The following is a 23,528-nucleotide window of genomic DNA, read 5'->3' as shown; positions in this document are numbered from 1 at the left end:
AAGTGCTTCAACCGGCTTAACAAACTAAGATTTTGCAGTAGTCCAAATTTGAAGTGCGACTTTAAATCCAGACTGTTATAATATCCTTTATTAATTTAAAGTTCCTTCACGAGACCGAAATAAATTTTAATTAAGGTATTTTTATAGAAAATAATAAACTTTGCCGTGTAAACGTGTTTTTTTTACCAAAAATTATTAATTTTAATATATATTTCGAAAATGCTAAAAAATAAGAAATAAGTCGATTACTTTTTACTAAAATTAAGTTACTTTAACAATAGCCTCAAAGCTTATTATTTATTAAAATTATCTCAGTTATTTTTAAATTTTGTTTCGCGAAGGGATTTCATCTTTTACAAAAGTTTCATTCGTTCTCATAATAGTATGAAAGTCAAAAGTAAAAAAAATCAATTATCTCAAACTATATACCGTTATTGTCAAGGATTTTCTAAGACCTCTTCAAAATATTAAAACAATATTAGTGGGGTTACAAAAAAATATACAATTTCCATTTAAATTGAAAGAGTTCTACCGATAAAAAGATAGAAAAGTACTTAACATTTAAGTAACGCACAGTTCTAAAACTCATGACCTCTTTCAAAAATAAAGTCACTTTCACACAAAATATAAAGCAATACTTTTTTTATACTCTTTTCAATTTCTCTCATTTTTTCACATTTCTTGTTATCAAATTGAAAAATGGAATTAGGTAGAAAACATAGAAAGGAGATGCTATGGAAATCAATAATGTAAATAACTTTTCATTTGTAAATTGTAACTAATTTTGCTTGCCATGTCATATGCAAATCGTATGTAATTTTTTTAAGTACATACATAGTAGAATATAACGCACTATTTAAAAAAATTGAAGTTTGTTATTATAAATATTACAGGTTCAAGTATCAAAATTTTAATAAGACATCCAGAGGAAACAAAATCAGATTTTTTATATAATTTTGTAAACGATTACTTAAATCAAGCTGAGGCATACGAAATTGATAAGTCAATTGGTTATTCCAAACCTAGTATGACTTGCTACGACATTTATTACAAAAATATCGGATTAATACCAAATTATGGGGGACACGTTCCTGGAGCGAAATTTAACTTTGGTATGTAAAAAATATGCTCGAAGTTCGTGATAATTAAAATACAAGAAAAATAAAATTGATATAAAAATATATTTCAGGCAAAACATTTGGGAATTTTACAATTGATGTCAAAAGTTATATGCATCTACCTAAATAAACATGGTTTCACAGCATTCTTCTGTTATTTCTATTGCACTAATTAAAATAGAGAAATACTTAGCCATATTTCACTTTTGAACTGAATAGGTATAATGTAGGTTACCTAGTGCTTAATAAAAAAAAGTTATTTATTTTGGCTCAGTTCAAGCATCTTGTTTATATCAATTATTTTTTCTCTTGGTTTACCCAACTTTTTTCCTTCATCCACTTCATGTTTATCTATAATTTTCCAAGAATTCCACGTAACTATATTTAAATTTTTTGTATTTATTCCCGGCTTATTTTCAGATGTTTTTATAAAATTTGAATTAATATCATCACAAACTGCTTTGGCCACTGCAAAAGCTCCATTCATTGTTGATAAAATTACACCAGTAGGCCCAGTGGCTAACCAACCCGTAACGTAAAGACCTTTTTCATACACGTTTTCTTCACCACTTTTTCCTGCATCTTTTGATAAAACTCTTCCAGATCGATTTACAACACAACCACTTTTGTCATCAAAATTTATATCTTCGTCGCAACATATTGATTTATAGCCAATACTTTTCAGCAGTAAATCATTTTGAAACATTTCGATTTTATTTGTAGGAATAGCGTTTTCATTTTCAATTCTATTTATGCAACATTCAATTTCAGTTTTTGTAACTCGAATAGGGGATCTCAAAAATATTGGAATAAATTCTTTATCCCCACTTTTTGTTTCTCGTTGATTGTCTAAACTGCTTAACATTAGTTCAGTCAGGCGTTTACGAGGTCTTGACAAACTTGTCACTTGTGCTCGAATATCTATTGAAATTAAAACCAATTTATCTACTTAAAGCTTAAAATTCTTAAACTACAGCGTTACCAACCGTGGAAATCGGGTTTCCTCCATATTGTATTAACATTAGGTAGTTTCAACATTTCTCTTAATTCTTTTATTGTAAAAGCTGCTTGTAGTGGTCCTCGTCTTCCAATCAAACGTACCTTTTGAACTTTTGATTCAGAAAGTTTTTCTAAAGCAAATTGAGTAATGTCAGTTTTCTTAAAAAAGAAATACATTTTTTAAGATCAAAAATTTTGAGAAATTACTGCATAAGACTTTACCTTTAAAACATCGACTGGTGACAGTAAAATTCGGGCAACATCAATAGCAACATTTCCCTGTCCAATAATGGATGCAATATCAATATTTAAATTAATATCAAGATTTTCTGCTCCAGGCAAACCATTATACCAAGCGACAAAACTTCGTGCTGAAATAGCTTTATTTACATCTTCATTTATAATTTCTAAGTCCTTATCTCGTTCTGCACCATATGCTAAAATAATTGCATGATAATTTTCTCGTAAATTTTTCAATGTACAATCTCGTCCTAATTCGCAATTTCCAAAAAATTTAAAATTTTTATTTTCAGCAGTTTTGTTGAACGTATTTATGACATTTTTTACTTCTGGATGATCTGGAGCTACGCCGAATCTGCAAATTTGAAATATTATTTCTTTTAGTATACTATATTCGAGCAGAAAACTTAGTTACATATAAAAATAAAAAATACATACTATGTTCATTTCCTATGCATATAAAAGTATTTTTAAGCCCAGTTAATGTAATTTGCTTGTTTCTATTTAAAATTTTAATTTATAAGCAGATAAGTAACTATGCCATACACATTTTCCCCTAATTATTCTAATAAATAATTCATAAATCACAAGATGATGAAGCTACCTACGTTCATACATATCTATTAAATAAAAATAGATATTAGGAATAGTTGTACAACATACTTTTTTATGTCGTATTAACGTATGTACATATGTACAAAAATAGGATTTTTTTTGAGTTTTAAATCCAGGCAGAAGCTTTTTTTTCAGCACACTAAATGTATTACTTATTAGATAAGTAAGTATTTAGGTATTTATTTTAGTTTTAGTTGAAATAATTTGTACATATCTAAATTTTTAAACAAATTCCCATCAATATATAAGTTTTGTATTCCACATTTCAAGCTTAAAACAAAAATTCTCACATAGCGTCTGATTTTTAAAGAAAAATTTTAATTACCTAACCAAGCCGAATGGAACTGGAAGTTTTTCCAACATATCAATTTCACAATTTTCTAAATGTCTTAATAGATATTGAGCAGCATAAAATCCGGCAGGACCAGCCCCAACAACGCAAATTTTTTTTTTTACTTGCTTTCCTTCATTTACAATCTGCGTGCAAAATGACCTATTAAGTCTTGTTGAAGCCAAAGTTTTAAAAAAGTTCATTTTTTTTGGAATTATAAAATATATACTGTGATATACGAAATTTATACTATTTTGCAATTTTGTCTTTTACCCTTATGATAATGAATTTATTTTGGAAATTTTTTAACAATTAGCAGCTTTTAACCGCTACTTTAAAATATTTACATCGGCATAAGTAAGAAAAATTATTTATCAGTTTATCTAAAGTATTTGTATAAACATATTTGATTAACAATACAATTCTCATCTATTGTCTTCTGTCTTGGCATTCGGCATTCACAATATTTTTTCATATTTTATCATATAAGACTTGACATTACAAAAACCTCAGCCGTGATGTCAAACAAAAAAAATAAACACTAAATGTGCGTCTGGACTGACGATAAATTATCGCAGAACACCATTTCTATATGTCATCTGTCTGTTTAAAACGTTAACTTTTGAAGGCGTTTATGTTCTATAAACATTATCTTTTTAAAACGTTTTATCTTTTGAAAAATAGGAAAAACTTTGTGAAGATATTATCTGTTTTATATATTGTGAAGATAGAATTCGATATGCTTCTCGATGTTATCACCCTAATACATTATTTCTGAACCCCTGCGTTTTTTTCATTTCTTGTTTTAGTTGTTTTGTGAAAAAGAAAAAAAATATAAAAATGTAAAAAGTTATACACACAAACGTATATTTTATAAAAAATGTAACAGTCAAAACGATATATAATCCGATTGTCATACCTTAAAGGTTTGAAGAGATCTTCTGCGTGCTTTTAATGACGTAAAAGTCGAGTGATGGCTAATAAGCGTCCAGATTAATGTCTACTTGATGCCTTGACATTTTTCAAGTGATTTATCTTTCAGTATCTAAAATTACTGAGTTTTTTTGGTTTCCTTCAGGATTTTTCTAGTTATTGGTGTTACGCTTTAGTTTATCTCCAGTCGAGCCGGGGTTAATTTCTTTATCAAGCGCTTACATAGGCATGTAACTGGCAAAACAAATCTGTCAAATTATGGAAATAAAAAAAAAGAAACTAACCTTCCATGTTCTTTTTTCTTTTTCCACATCTGTTTTGAAAACCTTGCTTAACCTTAAATTTTTATTATCTTGAAATATTACGTAATCTTATTTGAAAATTTTAACAATCTTTTATAACATCCTAAAATCTTATACTGTTCCTCAACTACTGAACTTTATCTTTCAACACATTAAAAAATGTTGATCAACATCACTCACACTTAAACTTTTATTGAAATATGTACAGCACTACCAAAAGTAAAAATTTATCTTAAAAACAAAGGTTTTTTGGTCTTTTATTATTTATCTTTAATATTAAAGTTTTATTCATGCAATGAGTGACTTTAAAAAAAAACAGTTTTTAAAATCCGCTTTTAAACTTGACTTTTTACTTTTCTTACCAGATTGCCAACATCATCTTTAAATAATTTTTAATATTTAATAGAAAGATTATAATAAGTTTTAGATTTAGTGGCAGCATAGATTGAATAAAAATTTTATCGGAAGTATCGGAAAATTTTTAACATTGCAGCGAAAATTTTAGTTTTACAATGTGCCAGGAAATTTTTAGAATTTTTTCAATATTTTCTAAAGTTTACAAAAAATATTTTGACAAAATAATCAATTTAATGGGCAACCCATTGTAACGTTACTTCCATGATAGAAAATTTGGCAGCACTAAACATGTATCATTATAAGTATTACAAGCTTCAGAAAATTGTGACTATTGGCTGTTTTTCTCATTCAATGAACAAAAGTCCTAACACTAGTTCAGGGCATTGAATTTTGTTATATATGCACATATATAAAATTGAAATGTCACAAGATCACATAACTGTCTACTCTGTAGTAAATTAACTATACTAATGTTATAAACAAAAATAAATTTCGATTTATAAATGATTGTTCAAGACCAATTTTGCTGATCCAGTTATATTTTATGAATTCCACAATATGCAGACTGATAAAAAAATTAAACTGGACTTAAATGAGAACATTTTAGAATATTTGCCATTGGAGGTTATTGTTTATTTTTTATCTTTGAACTTTTTAATTACATATGGATGTAAAATTCAACTAATTTTTTTTTTAGATTTTATTAAAAATTTGTTCGTATCTAAATGGGGAAGACATCAAAAACTTGAAACTTACATGTAAACATTGGAATGAAATCACAGAAATTCCTCAAGTTGCTGGAAGATTACGGTTGAAATTAGTTCTAATAACTTCAAAGTCTACTAGAGAAAAAGTCAATTTTTTTCAAAATAGTAACCAAAAATTTTATGATATTTCTTTGCAAAGATGTAATGTAGATCTTTTGGCATCTTTGTTTAAAATTATAGGGAAAGAAACTAAAATTTTAACTATAGAAGATTGTCATTTTTATTCAGATGATGTACTCAAAGATATTTTAAACAGTACCAGAAATATTGAAATACTTAGAATATTACATTGCTCGTTTAATCAATGCGTAATCCCTAAATACGATAAAGTATTTGAAAACATAAAAGTATTGGAAATTTTGAACAAGCCCGTTACGAAAACGAAGTATGGGGAGGTAATTAATATTATCCGTAAGTGAAAAAATTTAAGTACTTACAGGTAAAAAGCATCATTTTTTATATTCTAGATAATATTGGAGAAACTAATTTAAGTTGTTTTACAATGAATTACATTTATAAAATTTTTCGGGAAGGAAATCCGTCTAAAATAAGGGAATTTTCACAAATGGTTCTCAAAAATCATGAAAATTTGAAAGAACTCAATTTGCTAGATTGTTGTTTTGTTGAAGAAAAATTTGGAGTATATTTTTGGGAATGTTTAATGAAATGCAAATTGGAAAAATTTTCTGCGAGCCATGTACCGCCAAACGCGGATTCGGAAAAATTTATGAAATTTTTAATATCACAAAAAAATTTAAGATATTTAAAATTAGTTAACATACGATCTTTAACGGACGACATGATGGAGACCCTTGTTAGCAATTTAAGTGATTTACGTGAAATTGAACTGTTAAATTGCGTTAATTTAACTGATAAGGGTGTTCTTTACTTGAAAAAATTAAAGGAGTTGAATTCGCTCAATATTACTTACCACATTGCATATGAAATTTTGGAGAATATAACAATCACATCTATTTTAAATGGTATTGCTCAAGAAAAAAATCATAAATTAACGGAATTGTCTTTGTGCAACATTAAAATGACCGTCGATCAATTATGTCAAGTAATTAAAAATTTACCGAGTCTTAAAAAGTTAAAGTGTGAATCGGTTAAAATGATGGTGCAAAACGAAGCATTAGAGGTTTCGAAAATACTTTCAAATAATATGTTTCTTTCAAATTTGTCTTTTGTTAACTACAAAACAAACAAAGAGGAGGTGGTAATATTAGATAATGTTTATGTACATAATTATTTTTTACTAAGAAAGCCTATATTCTAGAATATTTGCCAAAATAATAGGAATATTGAAAATCGAATCTTAAATACTTTGGAAGTATCTTATTCAGAAAGTTGTAGAAATATACTAAGGGCCATAAAATTGCCGAATTTAAGAACTTTGAAAGTATTTTATCATGATGACAGACGACAAAAAGATAATGGGAAGGATTTTGTGAAAGCTTTGTATAACAGTTCTCCAGCTCTTGAACATATATCTCTTACAGTAATGTCAGACATCGATACCATACTAGATTTTATATTCACTTCCTTCAAAAAATTAAAAAGTATACAATTTGATTGGCACTGCGGAGACTGTCGTCTTTACAAGCGTATACATGTTAAAGTAGAAAATTACATTAAAATTAGAATTTTAATTCAATTTGAATTTTAAATTCAGGACCTAAGTTCCTAAAACTTTTTTTTATTTTTAGACAAATCAGCGACTTCATCCTTTACTTAGAAAATCACCAAGCGGTAACTTTCAATTTGATGAAACTTGTGAGCGGTGTAATAACCTATTTTCCAAGTTATACTGAAAATACTGAAATACTGAACCTGATTTTATTCAAAACACACTATTTTGTAAAATTTTCATAATTTTAAATTTATTCCTGAAAACAACGATCGCGCTTTAATATTTATTTGAAGTAATAAAAATATAATAATTTATTTATTTTTATATTCTATTTTCTGGACTTTGTGTATTCTATTACCATGGAGGGATGATATAAGTTACAGTATGTATATTTTTTTGCATTTTTTTGTTCAGTAAAACAAAAGGATCATTTAACAATTTAAAAATTATATCTGGATATTAAAACAAATTTCTTATATAATGTGCACATATGTGCTCAATAAAAACGAATCTGTAAATTTTTAAAACCGCACACTTGTGCTTTTTTTATTTTTATTGTGAAAGACCATGTTTAAAGTAAACGAAATATTACGAAACCCTAATTTACAAAGAAAGTGCAATTAACATCCCACTTGGAAACTAAAATATACAGGATTTAAGCAGACCAAGTTTTTCTTCTCGAACTGATTTATGTACGAATAACGATGTTTATGTAGGCCCAGATTTAGAAAAAAATTTTTTTTATGTAATTGTTTTTCCTTTAGTTCTTATGAAATTCAACACATTGACATACAAGATAATATTAGTGGCAGCATAGAGAATCCAATAAAACTCATACAAATTTGTAAATTTTTCAAAAAAGCTCGCGAAGCAATTTGTAAAGCCAAATATTAAGCTAAATATTAAAAGAACGTTGCTGAATTTGCGTAATAATATTTTATATTGATTTTATATAGTATGTATACCATGTGCGAAGAATTATATTTAATAAGTATTTTCTAAAAAACTCTATCGAGATCTGGATCTCACACGTCTGATTTTCAAAAATCTTTCGGAAGAATTTGGCTGAAATCTCTTAAAAACATCCTTTATGATATTTATTGTTTTTCAACTTTATTATAACGAGGCTTAAAAAGGATAGAAAAATTTGCTATGTTTGAGTCGTTCTTCCAAAATTTCTGATTAAATCATCACTGTTCTAAAAACACTTTCCAAAGCTTTATGATGATTGAATGTGAATAGAACTTGTATCCAAAAAATCTTTCTTATAAAAACAATCTCCTTTTTATGGACGCATCTTCACTTCAAAAGTGTAAGCATTTTCACAGAAGTGTAGAATTTTAATTTTGTTTCACAAAAACAAAATCTTAATATTACGTGAAACAAACGTAAAATTTGTTATTACGAGAATTTTCAATTAGAAACAAATTATTCCATTTGTCGGAAAACGTCCTGTCGCTTTTAAAAGTTGAAAAAAACTTTGTAGTTAACTCAGAATCAATAGTAGATTTAACAATATATCAACGTACTGGCTCAATTCTCAGTACTAATCGCAGTCTTCAGTGGTTTTCACTTTACCTTACTAAGAATGATATTTTACAACCATTTTCTTGCTACTTAAACTGTTGAGTTAATTTTAAAAAATAAGGTTCATAAATAATTATTTAAGGAAACTCCCTCATGTAGGATATGAAAACAAGATATCATTCATCAATCATTATAGTTGTAGTATTTTGATGTATGTACATATCTATCTACTTACTTAATATTATTTATTTGTTTTAGGTGCATAATATGTATTTTTGTATTATATATGATTTTTTTGATAAATTTGAGTGTTTTTTATGAAAAATAAATTAAATGCATTAAAATGAGAAAAATAAACATTATTTTCAGTAAAGAGTAGTTACTCTGAAATATAACATTACTATGAAAAAGTGAGTAATTAAATGGTAATAATGTACTTACATTATTCATTTATTTTAAATTATATCATTTGTTTGCTCGAACCTATGTACACATGTCCAAACTTCTTAATTGCAGTTAAATTGTTTTTAAATGCAATCACATGAGCGTAACAAAAAAATTTCTGCGGGTGTTATTGCGAAAAGCCTATTTACCATTAGCAAAGGTAAGATAGTTCAAATCTTACAATGTCGTAAGTTTGACATTATCAGCCTGATCGTGTATCTCGCTTTCTTACTCACTTTTTATTCACTTTCAAATCGGAATTCTCAGTATTTTCTAATGGATGTTGCACTTTTCCAATAAGATTACTTATTTTTTAATTGGATTTTTGTATTTTTTCCCAAATTATCGACTGAATGTTTCACTTTCAAAAACAAAGTGGAAAAATTTTCTATACAGTTTAAAAAAAAAACGAGATGCGCAATCGGAATAATTCTTCTCACTTGAAAATTACATTATAGATACAAGTACGTATATAATTGTTACTCTCTTTCTTCTCACTTTCCGAGTAAAATAGCGAGATAGACGATCAGGACCTATGCATAAAGTAGAGACAAAAATTTATTTTATACTGATTAATATGTAATATATGTTCATATTTGTAACAAATTAATTTTATGTACGTTATCCAGTAAAGAAAGCTAGTTGTTATCGGTGCACTTCAACTTCAACTGAATGCGATTGTGACATAACACCTCTTAAATCAGAAATCTGATCTCTGAGTTTTTGATTTTCCTTTACTAATTCAGAAAGAGTTAATCGTAGCTCATCAGTATCTCTTTTATGTTTTTCCTCTATTTTTTCAATATCCTAAAATTGAAGTCCATAAGTATATGTAGGTACATACTTTCATATATGTATTATAGATGTGTATGTGTATAAAAGTATGTGGATAAAATATAAATATATATACACTTAATATGTGTATCAATGTATTTGTACATATAATGCATTATATAATGATCTTTAAAAAAAACTTACTGTTAGACTTTTTTCTATTTTTTGCTTAATTTGAGCTGGGGATAATTTAAAACCGACGTTTATTAACCCTTCCATACTAGATATTTTCTGGGAAGCTTCTTTTAATTTAGATCTCATTGAATTTAACTCTTCTATTAATTGAACATTTTCTTTAATTAATTTATTCAATTTTCCAGAGGAATCTTTAGCATCGTCCTGTTTTTTGTATGAGGCGGCTATACGTTCTAAATAACTTCTTTGGCTTTCAAATTCATTTTGAACAGACTCTTCCATAATTGTATCCTTTTTTAACTCTTGATCGTCGCAATACTTTTTAAACAAATTTGTAATTCCTTCTTTTAATAAATCCGGTTTGTTCAAATTCCCCGCTACATAATATATATCCGTACATATTTTTGTGGCATAATTTCGTGCTACTTTTGCTCTTTGCTTTTCTAATTTTAACTCGTTAACAGATGATAAATACTTATCTTTCAGTTCTTTTATTCGTAAATCAGATTTTAAATTTGACTCGTGTAAATCTTCAAGTTCTTTTTCCAATTCAATTATATGATTTCGTTTTTCCTTAATATGCTGCTCTCTAGGCTCTATCTGTTCTCTTAATTCAGATATTTTGTGGTTTAAGATTTGCTTATATTTTTCGAGTTCTTGGTTCTTTCGCATTAAATCTTGAATACGCTTTTCTTTTTCAGATATAATAAAATCTCGTTCTTCTAACTCACGATGCAAATCTTGAGTAACTCTAATTTGACGTTCGATTTCACGTTTATCTCGTCTATGCTCTTCTTTGAGAGTATCAACTTCTTCACGTAAATCGTTTGCTTCTTCATTGAGAGAATCATACTTTTTCTTTAATATTCCAGCTTCATCACGCCATTTAAACGTTGTATCTTGTTCGTCTTTCAACTTTTTTTCATAAGCTAGTTTTGATTCAACCATATTTCTATCATTATCTGCTTCAACTTGGCGACAATATTCAACAAATTCATTTTTTTTATCTTCCATTTCTTGCATTAGCTGTCTTATTATTTCTTGCCGTTCATGAAGCTCTTTTTTGAAATCTGTCTCAAGTGCTTCAACGGTATCTTGCAGGCACAAAGCTGAACCTTTAAGTTTTTCTTCATATTTATCACGCATTTGTAGCATATTCTCTCTAAGGTGATTAAACTTGTGAAATTCATTTAACATTCTTTCTGAATATTGATCAGCTAATTCTTGCATTTCCTTATGATGTTCTTCTTTTAAATTATCTATTTTACATGTGATTTGATTTAAGTCTTCAACATGATCCAACTCCATTTTATTGTTTTTATTCTTTAATTCTTCAATAGCTTCACTATAATGCTTGTGTATAGCGGCTATTTCCTGTTCATCCATTGCCTCAGTTTGTATTCGTTTGTATTCGTACTCCTCAACTTGTTGCTTTAAACGTAATTCCAAATTAGCTATGGTATCAATTTTATCCTGTATTACAGTACGTGATATAAGAATCTCTTGACCTTTTAACAAGTCAGGATCAATTGAAGCCACGCGACCTTCGATATTTTTCATAACCCATATTGCTAAGGTTCCTTTGGCTGATGCTGTTATTAAAAGCGTACCGTCATAAGATATGCAACATTTTGTAACAGAACTATTAAAAAATCTGTAGTTTGTGCAAGAGCCACCACCAGCATCCATAAATGGCAACTGGCAATTGTATAAGTGACCTCTTTCATTAGATAAAAATAATATTAAATCTGATTTTGCTAACGATAAACTTAATAGTGGCACATTATTAGACGGTGTTGGAATTTCACGAATCATCAATGAATTTTGAACTTCTCTTAATGTGCCGAGACTTGTTATTGCATATATAGATAATGGTTCAGAATTTGTAACTGCAACTCCTCGAAACTCTATTCCTTTTTGAACAAATTCATGCACCCGAGTTCCAGTTTCAACATCCCATTGATATATTGCTCCTTCTTTTCCACCAGATATGAGATACTTATCATTTCGAGACCATGATAGACTTAAAACATCTCCATTATGTCCCTTTTTTGAAAGAAAAATATGGAATTTAAATTACTTTAAAATATGGAATTTGAAATAATTTTGTGTTTAAACGCTCTAAAATTAATAAGTAGGAAGCACAGAAATATTTAGCTTAAATAAAGAACTACGACTGCTTCCTATTCGTTAGTTAAGTCATGATTTAAAATTTGCTATTGGATGAGATAATCACAAGTGTTGTATTGTAAGTTTTAAGCTTCCTTCATTACATTTTAGGAACTTGGTAAAAATTTTAAAATCTGTTCACAGTGTAATTAAATAAAACTTGAGCACCTTGGAGCTCATTTGGAAACTTAAAAACAATAACAAAAAATAGATTTTGTAAAAAGATTTCTTAAAGAAATAAGGTTTTTTATTAATCTATTTCCTCAACAAATATTATCTAAAAATACTAAAGTATAAAAGTGTTATAGAACTAATGCATATTTGAATAGTGTACTGCAGCATATATGTATGTATCTGAATATGTTTATTGTATGTCATCTAAAAATTTATCAGAAACAATTGTAGTCGTTTATATTACTGTAAAAATTATCTTTAATATGATATAGCCCTATAATAAACATAACATGTAAAATAAAAAATTAATATTAACTAATAACCATATTTCCATAATATCCAATAAACATAATATAATAGTTAAGAGCACACATCAATATATTATGTATATACATATAACGTATAGTCTGTTTATGATACACTCTTCCATGTTAAGATATAAACCAAATCAACTGGTTATTACGAAAATGCCATTTATTCGCAGAAGTAAATTTTTCAGAGGAACAAAAATTTAATTTGCAAGAAAAATATTAATGTAATATTAATATTAGTTTTATTGCATGGATAATTAATTTTCTTTACAACTTTTTACAATGAAAAAAATTTAAATTAAGACATTAATTTATATTTTTTAATCAGACCTTTAAATCAAATTAAAAGCACTGTTAATTGTGATGTTGAACAAAAATTCTGTAATGTTTTAATTATTGAAGGGGTAGGTTTTTGAATATGTGGAATAAATTAAATAAATTAATTAAATAATGGTCTTTTCGAAGTGAAATTTTCAAATTTAAGTAACTACAATCAAAAATTCTGAAACCAAACGAATAAATTTTAGCAGTCATACATAAATAGAAATAAAAGTTTTAGATTTTCGAATTAAATGTACTCACCTTTAATGTTTTTAATATTTCTAAATTATATACTGAAACTATTGCAATACTAGTATCAAATGCGGCTGCCATTAGATGCCCGAAATTTGAATATTTTATGTCTCTGCATCGAGGGAAATTGTATGTTTTAATTATCTTTAAAAAGGGATTTAAAAATTAATACACTAAATTTATAATTAAAAAAAATAAAGACTAACTCTGAAATCGTCCAAAAATATTTCCATAACTCGAAGTTGATCAAAAAATCCTATGGCAACAAAAAATCCATTTGGATTTAATTCTACAACAGTGACTTCTACTTGAAATTTTCTAACTAATTCAACTTTTTCAGTTTCATAGTTCCAGAGACGTACGGTCTTATCTTTTGCTATGGTTTAATAAATGAATTTTTGTTTTATAATATATACTTATTTGCAAAATCTGTTATATATGTATATAAAAAAAATATTTTGTTGCAGCTCAGAATAAGGAAGAAGAATAACTTAACCATCATGAATATTATTTTAAAAAAGCAAAAGTGCTATAGTCATAAATATGTAAATGTGAAAAAATTAATTCTAAAACAGAAAATAAATACAACTATTACTGGAAAATCGATTTAAGTAGTAAATTTTTATTTTTTGTATATGGTTAATTAGCTTTTGAGCCAATATATGTATGTGTAGGAAGAAAATTATATGATAGCGAACCCAAAAATCTGACTACGTGATATCAATCTGATAATAATCTGACACATACGTACGAATTAAGAACACAACATTCGATTTAGATCCGAAAAATCTTAAGTCACATAAGTTTTGGAAAAAAATTCCAAGAGAGCAATTCAATTTTTTTTTTAATTTGTGTTCTTTTACGGTTTCCGATTAGAAAAAATCAAATTTAAATCGTAAAAATTTATTAATTTTTGTTTACGATACTTATTTTTTTAGAATAACAAGAGAATATTATATCTGAAAGAGATACGATACAAAGGAAAAATAAACAAAAATAATCATGTAGCGCTAGCTATGTACATACGTAAATATGTATGTACGTATCTTTTTTAAAATATTGATAAGTAAAAACTTAATTGCACCCACACTAAAGTTTAAATTAAAAATTATAATTGTTGTTAAATTATAGTTGTTGTTTTTTTTTAATATCCCATATTACATATTGGACATGAAAAGCCCTTTGATTTCCTATACTTGATATAAAAACTTACAAGCTGTTATTATAATTGGTCTCCACGAACAAACTGTGACATCAATAATTTCTTCAATATGTATATATTCGCCTAGAGGTTTGAAGTCTAAAAGTTGGGTTTGTAAAGAGGCGGGAACTATTAATTTACCATAATAAATTTGATTGTGTTTAGCTGTAACAATTACAGTGTCCTGTTGAGCATTCACAGATATATTACAAATTTGGTACAATTTTTCTGGATATAAATCAACTTTTAACGTTAATATTGTTTTACGAATAAATTTAAAACGGGATTCTTTCTCAAATACAAATACTTGGTTAAATATTACGTATGCAATTCCTTTGGAAAATACAGTCAAGCACACAACACTTTCATCACGTTTCCAGCTGTCGCCAGCACTGCGTTTTGGTCCACTTTCCAATGCCAAAGCATCGGCAACCGCTTCTTGAGCTTGTTTTTCGACAGTATCCTCTTCTTGTTCAGCTGCTAAATCAATTATTTTTGTGTCGATTGCACTCATTGTAAGCTTTAACTCGCTACCTTCATAAATAAAAATTCTGGAATCTGAAGTGCCTGCAATACATGTATCTAAACTTAACCAGCCCAATGATGTTAGACGAACACCCTCTTTACGGATTGTTGTTGTGCAATTAAAACCTTTTTCCGATGTTGACATCAATTTAAAAATATTTTCTCCTCCAAGAGCAAACATAGCTGAATCTTGGGGATTGGAAGCAATGCAGTCTGAAAACCCGTTTTGATTAACCTCGGTAGCTCTACCCATTATAATTGTTCCACTTTTGTCAAACATAAAGAGAATCACGGTTTCCTCTGGTGGTTTTGTTAATATTATAATTGAACGTGAATCTTGAGTAAATATCATTTGTGCTATTTCATATGATTGTTTGTAAGTTAGTGATTTCGGTGGAATAAAACTTCGACGTTTTTTCATTGTAATTAAGTCATATACTGAAATGTTATAACTATGGCAACAGAATTAGAATCCCTAATAAAAATCTTTAGGTAAACTTACTTCTCATCGCATTTAAATTCCACAAAACTTTCCAAAATTGCCAACATTCGTCTATCAGGACTAATGCTAATAATTAGCGGTTTTGTATTTTCTGGTAATCTAAATATTTTAAAAATAGTAAAAATTGCTAAATATTTTTGCAAGAAAATTAATTTTTACCTAAGAAACTTTTGTTTATTTGTTACAAAATCATGAAAAGCCAATACGCTCTCTACTGGATATATAATTTCTCGTTTTAATGTAAAATGTATATTACCACGAATCTCCGATCGAATTCCATAAACCGTTTTCGGCTGAATAGTGACTGTTTTCAAAACTGTATCGTCCATTTTTTCTTCTTTTTTTTTGGTTTTAGAGTTAATATAATATTAATGTTTTTTTAGTGCTAAGTTTGTTTTTTTTACATTAAAACAGATTTTGCAGATAATTATTGTGTAATGTAAATTAGCATGCTTATAAATAAAAAATGTATAAACATTCAAAACTGTAAAGAATAATTTGCAACCTTATTAGGTAGGTACGTAAAGATATTTTTTGACATATTTTTGAAAAAAGTATTGATCAAACATTAAAAAGATTGTTTTTATCCCATAAAATACATACATACATAAATACAATGCATATGGAGACATTTATAAGTATATTAAGGATATCGGAATTTTTTTCACATTATGCAATGGAATTTGAATATCAATAAGCTGCATTTAAAAACAAATATGTAGGTACATATGTACATTTAAAAAAGTACGAAAAATATTATTTTTCCGCGAATAACGGAACATATTGAACATTTATCAATCAGTAAATTTCCTTTATTTTCACATTATAACATATTAACAAACCTTCGTTATTAAAACTTTTGAATTTTTAATTCAGAAAATGTATTAATTATACATATCATTTTAAGTACGTTTGCAGAATATGATGAAATACATACATAAACATGGTTTCATCAAGACCGCTTTCAGAAAATTGATAGTTTCAGAACAATGTTTAAATTAATTAGTTTTCTTGTTTTAAAAATACATTATATGTTTATTTAGTTCAAGTATCTCTTTGAAAGAACTTACATTCAAATTACAATAATGAAAAGAAAATAATTTATATTTCTAATTTATTTTTGCATAATTGTGGATATAGTTTAATCATCTTCTACAATAACGAGATCATCATCTTCCATGTCATTAGAAACTATTTTCGCTCTTTTCACAATAGATGATGATGATCCCTCCCCTGCATCATCAACCGGGGCCATTTTCCGTTTTAAATTATCACCTGTTGATGAGTGTTGCACGATCATACAATCATCTTCACTACCAGCGTCATTTATACCACTTTCTTTATTATTAGAGCCTGAGTTTCCGTTGTTTTCAAAAATTACTCCGTCATCTATTCGCGCTTTTTTATTCTCTGTTGCTCCAACAATTTCCTTTTCTTCTGTTTTTTCTTTACATGATTCTGTATTATCAGATTTTGCTTCGCTATTTTCACCATTTTTCTCTTCTTGCTTCGGCTTTAATGTATCTGGATCTGCAATTACTTCAAATAAAGGTTTATCACGTTCAGCATCGGCATGTGTTATGATAACACTTAGTTCATAATTTTGTAAAAAGTCATCCACCTTTAGTAAAGCACCATCGCATATTTGTAGTTCAATCAATTTTTTATCATTATTGCATTCTGTTTCATCTTCTTCCGAAGATATTACAATTACCCCCTTAGCGTCTAATGTCGCATCAGGTTCGATCATGTTAAGTGCCTTTTTCAAAACGTCGTCTCGCAGTTCTCTTACAGTCATTTTTTTTGTATCAACTCTTAAATAAACTGTAGGTTTTGAAGAGCAAACGTAGCATTTTGGATTTGGTGGGTTTATCTCTGTATAAAATTAAAAAAATATGAGCAATGAAATAGTATTTCATCTTATTTAAATATTATAATAGACTCAGTGGAAAAAATACTCAAATAAAAATTTTTTAATGTTATTAAAATAATAATTCAGTGCAGACTCACATTTCGCGAACTCTGCTTAAGGTATTTTTTCTTTTAGTCATTACAAATAAGTTTACGCTTTACAATCTTAAATAAAAAACTTACCGTTTTCAGGAACTAGAATCAAATTTCTTGGATTAGGTCTTATTCTAACGAAAACTGGTTTACATTTTTCCAAATTATTTGTAAGAACTTTAAAAGCTTGCATTACTACAAGACCAGCGGTGATTGCATTTGTTGTCGCAATAGCTGGAATGATGTTTCCAGCCATAGATTTAATATCAAATCGACTTTTTTGGGGTATATTAAAAATCTGAGAACGAATGTTTGCACAAGCTGCCACAAAATCCATAGCATCTTTTTCGTCTTTATCCCAAATCAAGTGATCATTTTCCTTTAGTTTTTTTATCTCTGTTTTTAAATTATTAATACTGGAAGCAAAAATTTTTGCACATTCTGTTATAGTCCACACTTTTTGATCTGGTAAAACTGATGCACCGTCTACTTTAGCAGTACCAGAATCAAAGCTTACAATATCATTATACTTGATTGGTATAGGTCTCATTCGAGTTTTCCAAAGGTTGGACATGCTTAAGAGATATTTGATGTCATCGTAAAAAAGCTTATTAAATATTTTTTCAGCATCATAATCAATATCGTGTGCCCATTGCCTTGTGTTTATTCGATTGACATTACCTTTTTCATTTGATTTTGTATTAAGTGCTTCCTGTCCAGCATCACCACCAGCTTCCGGGTCGGCTGTATCTGGGGAAACCTCTTCATCTTCGTTCGCCTCACCAAACAGTTGACTTCAATTTACATTAGTACAAATAATTAATTTAAAACAAACTTATCACTTACTTAAAGAGATGTTTTGCCCATACAATGCAATGAATTGGCTCAGATGGTGTATTTCGTATAGTACAACCAGGGTAAGTTTTTTGTGTGGGTTTAGGAGTGCATTCATAACATTGTGTCAAACCTTTCTTAATTAGTTCTACTTGTCCATTATATCCAGCTGTACCACTCTCTATTAGAGGAACATCAGCATTTAAGCACATTCGATTGACGTGATTTCTAGCTTGTAAATTATCCAAAGCATTTAAAACTAGGTCGAAGTTTTTAAAGAAATTAATTCCATAATTAGCACTAAAAAAATATTTATTATTTTACCAAATCGAAAATTAATGTTTACTCAAGAAATTATTTACGTAGTAATGCTATCGTGGTATGATTTTATATTAACATTCGGATTGAATTTTAGAGCACTTTCCTTAGCAACTTCAGCTTTTGATTTACCAACATGTTCTTTGTGAAACAGAAATTGGCGATTTAAATTACTGACATCTATAGTATCTAGATCAATCTGAAATATTTATATATGTATGTACATACATTCGTACATATTTACATAAAACATAAATTAATTTTAAAATAAATCTTACTATTTCAATGTCTTGAAAACCAGATAAAACCAAATTTTTGAGGATTTCACAACCAATACCTCCTGCTCCAACAACTAGTATTTTGCTTTCGGAAATTTTTTTTTGCAAATTTGATGGTAAAACACCGGTCACTTGAGCCGCCATTTCTTACTTAGTAAAAGTACAGAAAAAAAAAGAATTCTACAAATAGCGAATACTTTGTGTCAAATAAATGAGTGTTTTTTAAACAAAAATTATTTTTTATAAATATTTAACTGCTTAATAATAATTAAATTAATTACTTATTAAAAAAGCGTGGCTTCTTAAATTCTTTTTTTGTAAACTTTTCAACGTCAAAATACTAACCATACCCTGAAGTTAAAATTATTTCACCACAGTGTATTAAATTAGTATTAGCCAAAAAACGTACACAGTAATTGAGATTCAAGCGGAGTCTAGTGGCATTTTTTTGAACAAATGACATTTAAATACACTTTTTCTACATATTATTATTAATATTACAATTTTTCTTAGTAGGTCTTGACATAACAACAAATCAAAATTTGTAAAACTAAGAAAATTTTTCTTAATAATTAACTCAAACCATCCGAATTGTCCCTATTTTGGTTAAAACGTAATATCCAATTTTAATTTGCCTATTTAAAAACAAAAGTTATAATAGAACATAATTGTATAACTTTAATTTTACTCGAACTGAATTTAATTTCTAATTAAATTCTTACTAAATATATATTTTGTTCACCATAGAATATAAACAAAACTCAAAGCGGAAGAGAACGTGTAAGTGAGTTGCCACAAACTTTTCATATTGTCAATTCGTGTTGGTCTATGTTGCGTGTAAATGCAGTGCGAATAGAATGTGAAATGCGGTGCGCTTAATTTCAGTCACGCCTTTAGTCCCTTCACTGAGCACTCAAATGCCAGTATAAAAAATGTCGTAATTAATTGTTTACATCAACTGTGTGCGACGTTTGTTTACTAGATACACCACGTGTTGTTGTAATTGTACATTCACACATTGGAGACAAATTTAAAATAATTTTGGGTACAAGTAAATTATCATTTTAAATAATAATTATTGTTTTCCTCTTGTTATTATAAATTTAAATTAAAGTAAAAATGTCAATGTTGGCAGATAGAAGAAAAAAAACAAATTATTGTCTTCAACCAAAAGGAAAACCTCTTCATAATGGTTTGTTTAAATATTATGTATTATATTTTTATTTGTTATATATGTAAATAATCAATTGAAAAATTTCAGATTCTAATAATTTTGGTGTGAAAATGCTTGAAAAAATGGGATGGGTACCTGGAAAGGGCTTAGGGAGAAATGAAAGTGGAAATCAAGAATTTATAAGAATTAAATATAAACATGATATAAAAGGTTTAGGTTATAGTGAAAAGGATGATCAATGGACTGAGCATGAAAAAAACTATAATAGCCTTTTAAATAGCCTCAGCAACTATGGATCAGATAATTCCAATGCTTCAGATGTCAAAAAAACTCATTCAAATAATTTTAATTCTGAAGACAATTCTAATTATGTAAAAACAAGCGGTGAATCTTTAGAAGAAAAATCAAGAGCATCTAGGGCTCGTTTACATTACAAAAAATTTACGAAAGGAAAAGATATTTCGCAATATAGCAAAAAAGATCTTGCAAATATCTTTGGAAAAAAATCTTTCGAAATTTCGGAGACAAAGGTAAATGCTCAAAGCGAAGCAAAAACTGGACATACTGAGAAAATAGATAATAGTTTGATTTTTAATGCGAGCTCGTCTGTTCAAGATTATTTTAAAGAAAAAATGAAAAAGAGAAAATTAAATAATGAAGATGAAGAAAGTTCTCAGAACCTAAACAAATATGAAGAAACAAAAAGTGACAAATGTTACAAAAATAAAATTACGGAAAATATATTGGAAATGAAAGCTGAAAACGTAGTTAAAAAAAAGAAGAAAAGCAGGAAGGTGTCTGAAGATATTTCAGAAAGCATCAATTTTGACGGTATAATTCAAGAAAATAATACGTCAAAATCGGTCGGGGATACTAAAGTTAAGAAGCGCACAGTAAAAAATAGTGATATTGGAGATCAGGTATGTACAGAGACTTTAAAAGAGGAATGTTTTCAAATAAAGCTATGTAGCGAGAAAAATATTGATAAAAAGTTTCAAGACGAGGCTGAAAGTATGGTTGAAAAAAATTGTTTAAAGAAGAAAATATCCAAACAAAAAACAAAGGTCAGCGATAAAATTGACATAAATTCTCCAAACCACCAAAAATTTATAATAGAATCTAGAAAAACTACAAATGATGATGCTTCTGCAGAAATTAAAGTAGAAAGAAGTAAACCTGATGTGAAAAATACGCAGGAAGAAAGTAAGTCGAATGAGGAAATCATGGAATATGATATTCAATTTAGCGATTCTAATGTTTATAACTTTGATGAAACTAATGATCAAAATTTTCTGGAAATAACTAAATACTGTGCCGAAAAATTCCGTCATACAAATTTGAATGGATTTAAAGGCTCAAACTTGAAAGACCTGTGTGGTTACGGATTACCAAAGAATTTTGAAGTGAAAATCAAAACTACTAGCAGCTGTAATGAGCAAATAAACAATTTCTATAGAAGTGGTATTATAGACATATCATTAAGTGATAAATATGGAATCAGTGATAAAAAGAAACTTGAAAAATATAGAAAAAAGGTTAGGAAAGCAAGACTATTGAAAAAGAAAATACCCAATTTTAATGTGAAGCATTTAAAAAAAAAATCACTTTTTAAGCAAGTGAAAATATAATTCAGTGTATACGTTTTTAACTCCTATTCAACTCTTCGTACATAGGTATTTTATTGAAAATAAACTATTTCGTTAAAAATTATTCTTTTCTTAAAAAAATAAATTAAGTATATGTAATTTAATTTTAAGTATACAATTGATTTATTTTACACCACTTTCAATACATAAATTGAAAATACACTTTTTATTTACAGTTATATGCTAAATAATTTTATTTAAGTGTCTGTTTTATCTTCATAGGTTATTATACCTTTTTCAATTAAATCCGGTATCTCGACGGCCAGCCATGGAGCTAACTAAAAACATGTATATGCTTCATAAAAAAATCTTGCAAATACGGAGTCATATTTACCCCAAGAGCCATCGCATGAGCTATTCCAAATTTTGGAACATTTCTTGCCCAAAGTGGCTTAAAGTGATCTGTCAAACATATTTTACCACCCCTATACATTTTTGCAGTTTTTCCATCCAATTCAGGTAACGCAATTTCTGGTGCTGTAGTTGGGTACGTAACAGGAATCTAAAAGTTCAATATATGAACGTAATTAAACGAGTATTTTAAAAGTGTTTTCATATTAACATCAAACTCAACGTCGAACTCGTATTTCAATAGGTTGTGCATGTACCAGCATTTTCCAAACCATTTCGTTCCATCTTTATTTGATTCTAACCTAAACCAATCTGTCCCAGAATCCTTATTGTTTTGAACATACTGAAGCAAATCTTTATAGTTTTAGTTTATATGTAAGTATTTTCATCGCGTTTACCTTAATCAATGCTTGATATTCTTCCTTTAGTCGCTGAACCCAAATATCTCTTTCTCTAGGTCCGGCTCTAGTTTGTAACAATGGTATATTGCTAAGAGTTTTACGAGTACTTTCATCAACCATTTCAATGATTAACAAACTTTAAGATTTTTTTAATTTAATTTACACTTTACAGTAATTCTTGAACAATTCTTGAATATTGCCATTAAACACGTCATCACTATTATAAACAAAAAATGACATTCAATTTGCGTTGGCATATGACATATCCAACCCAAAATGCCAAATGGCCATTTCCACATTTAGTTGCAATTCTAATTGTAATGAGCAATGAGTAATCATTTTCGCATCAATATTGTCGTGTCAGTAGCCTGTTCCAGTATTTGGAACCGCGATCTTCTGATTTCTTTTTTGACTGAGATATGTAAACATCATTAGACTTGGTAGATTTAGGTCCCTGTCATCATTGCCACAAAAAATGATTGAAAGGTGAAATGAATGAAAGACAAAAATCAAAGAAAAGATATGTGCATAATAATCAGTTGTACCACTCTTTTGTTTTTATGACACCGAATTTTTTTCCATATAAAATTGCAATCCGCAATGGCAAGTTTTTGACAATTCATTTTTTAATAATGGGTGTTGACGACACTAAAAATGAAAGTTAAATAAAAAAACATTTAAGTAAAAACATTAAAATTTAAATTGGTTTAAAGGCGCTTTTAATGTTTATATTTTTATAACCTTGAAGCCAAAAAAGTGACATTGTTTAAAAGTGAGACGTTCAGTCGATAATTTGAGAAAAAATGTCAAATTCCAATTGAAAAAGTGAGTA

General features: G+C 28.0%; 7 protein-coding genes across 11 annotated transcripts; 3 read left to right on the top strand and 4 right to left on the bottom strand.

Moving 5' to 3' along the window:
• Positions 1 to 701: 701 nt before the first annotated feature.
• LOC129610780 (UPF0605 protein CG18335) lies at positions 702 to 1,397 on the top strand. Its single transcript, XM_055523493.1, has 3 exons — positions 702 to 809; positions 894 to 1,112; positions 1,190 to 1,397. Exons 1-3 carry the CDS (start codon positions 794 to 796, stop codon positions 1,246 to 1,248), a joined length of 294 nt encoding a protein of 97 aa, XP_055379468.1. The 5' UTR covers positions 702 to 793; the 3' UTR covers positions 1,249 to 1,397.
• Positions 1,368 to 3,737, bottom strand: LOC129610778 (NADPH:adrenodoxin oxidoreductase, mitochondrial). The gene is made up of 4 exons (XM_055523492.1): positions 3,298 to 3,737; positions 2,340 to 2,712; positions 2,105 to 2,276; positions 1,368 to 2,039 (listed from the first exon to the last, which is right to left on the bottom strand). Exons 1-4 carry the CDS (start codon positions 3,504 to 3,506, stop codon positions 1,375 to 1,377), a joined length of 1,419 nt encoding a protein of 472 aa, XP_055379467.1. The 5' UTR covers positions 3,507 to 3,737; the 3' UTR covers positions 1,368 to 1,374.
• Positions 3,738 to 5,337: 1,600 nt separating this feature from the next.
• LOC129610777 (uncharacterized) lies at positions 5,338 to 7,822 on the top strand. Of its 2 annotated transcripts, none has more exons than XM_055523491.1 (5): positions 5,338 to 5,519; positions 5,593 to 6,073; positions 6,130 to 6,878; positions 6,942 to 7,283; positions 7,372 to 7,822. In XM_055523491.1, exons 1-5 carry the CDS (start codon positions 5,454 to 5,456, stop codon positions 7,474 to 7,476), a joined length of 1,743 nt encoding a protein of 580 aa, XP_055379466.1. In that variant the 5' UTR covers positions 5,338 to 5,453; the 3' UTR covers positions 7,477 to 7,822. The 2 variants fall into 2 exon arrangements, with proteins under 2 accessions (XP_055379466.1, XP_055379465.1); XM_055523490.1 differs by having other exon boundaries at positions 6,130 to 6,881.
• A 1,758-nt stretch (positions 7,823 to 9,580) lies between these two features.
• LOC129611129 (cilia- and flagella-associated protein 57) lies at positions 9,581 to 16,019 on the bottom strand (the record flags this gene model as incomplete). Its single annotated transcript, XM_055524095.1, has 8 exons — positions 15,850 to 16,019; positions 15,691 to 15,789; positions 14,676 to 15,640; positions 13,669 to 13,838; positions 13,472 to 13,606; positions 10,245 to 12,281; positions 9,924 to 10,073; positions 9,581 to 9,640 (listed from the first exon to the last, which is right to left on the bottom strand). Coding segments are annotated over exons 1-8 (3,786 nt in total), but the record flags the coding sequence as incomplete, so codon positions are not given.
• A 624-nt stretch (positions 16,020 to 16,643) lies between these two features.
• LOC129610942 (SUMO-activating enzyme subunit 2) lies at positions 16,644 to 19,474 on the bottom strand. 4 transcript variants are annotated; one of them, XM_055523776.1, is made up of 6 exons: positions 19,406 to 19,474; positions 19,125 to 19,274; positions 18,891 to 19,045; positions 18,541 to 18,828; positions 17,785 to 18,488; positions 16,644 to 17,565 (listed from the first exon to the last, which is right to left on the bottom strand). In XM_055523776.1, the coding sequence occupies exons 2-6, from the start codon at positions 19,266 to 19,268 to the stop codon at positions 16,832 to 16,834; spliced, it is 2,025 nt and encodes a 674-aa protein (XP_055379751.1). In that variant the 5' UTR covers positions 19,269 to 19,274; positions 19,406 to 19,474; the 3' UTR covers positions 16,644 to 16,831. The 4 variants fall into 4 exon arrangements, with proteins under 4 accessions (XP_055379751.1, XP_055379748.1, XP_055379752.1 ...); XM_055523773.1 differs by having other exon boundaries at positions 19,125 to 19,304; positions 19,406 to 19,463; XM_055523777.1 differs by having other exon boundaries at positions 19,125 to 19,270; positions 19,406 to 19,457.
• Positions 19,475 to 20,122: 648 nt separating this feature from the next.
• On the top strand, positions 20,123 to 22,070 carry LOC129610951 (PIN2/TERF1-interacting telomerase inhibitor 1). The gene is made up of 2 exons (XM_055523795.1): positions 20,123 to 20,316; positions 20,386 to 22,070. Exons 1-2 carry the CDS (start codon positions 20,244 to 20,246, stop codon positions 21,924 to 21,926), a joined length of 1,614 nt encoding a protein of 537 aa, XP_055379770.1. The 5' UTR covers positions 20,123 to 20,243; the 3' UTR covers positions 21,927 to 22,070.
• On the bottom strand, positions 22,044 to 22,918 carry LOC129610952 (ubiquitin-fold modifier-conjugating enzyme 1). Its single transcript, XM_055523796.1, has 4 exons — positions 22,694 to 22,918; positions 22,507 to 22,638; positions 22,279 to 22,446; positions 22,044 to 22,222 (listed from the first exon to the last, which is right to left on the bottom strand). Exons 1-4 carry the CDS (start codon positions 22,814 to 22,816, stop codon positions 22,142 to 22,144), a joined length of 504 nt encoding a protein of 167 aa, XP_055379771.1. The 5' UTR covers positions 22,817 to 22,918; the 3' UTR covers positions 22,044 to 22,141.
• Positions 22,919 to 23,528: the final 610 nt, after the last annotated feature.

The sequence above is a fragment of the Condylostylus longicornis genome, unplaced genomic scaffold (assembly GCF_029603195.1).
Source record: "Condylostylus longicornis isolate FDR11 unplaced genomic scaffold, ASM2960319v2 ptg000048l, whole genome shotgun sequence".
Lineage (NCBI taxonomy): Eukaryota > Metazoa > Arthropoda > Insecta > Diptera > Dolichopodidae > Condylostylus > Condylostylus longicornis.
This window is presented reverse-complemented; position numbering and strand designations above follow the sequence as displayed.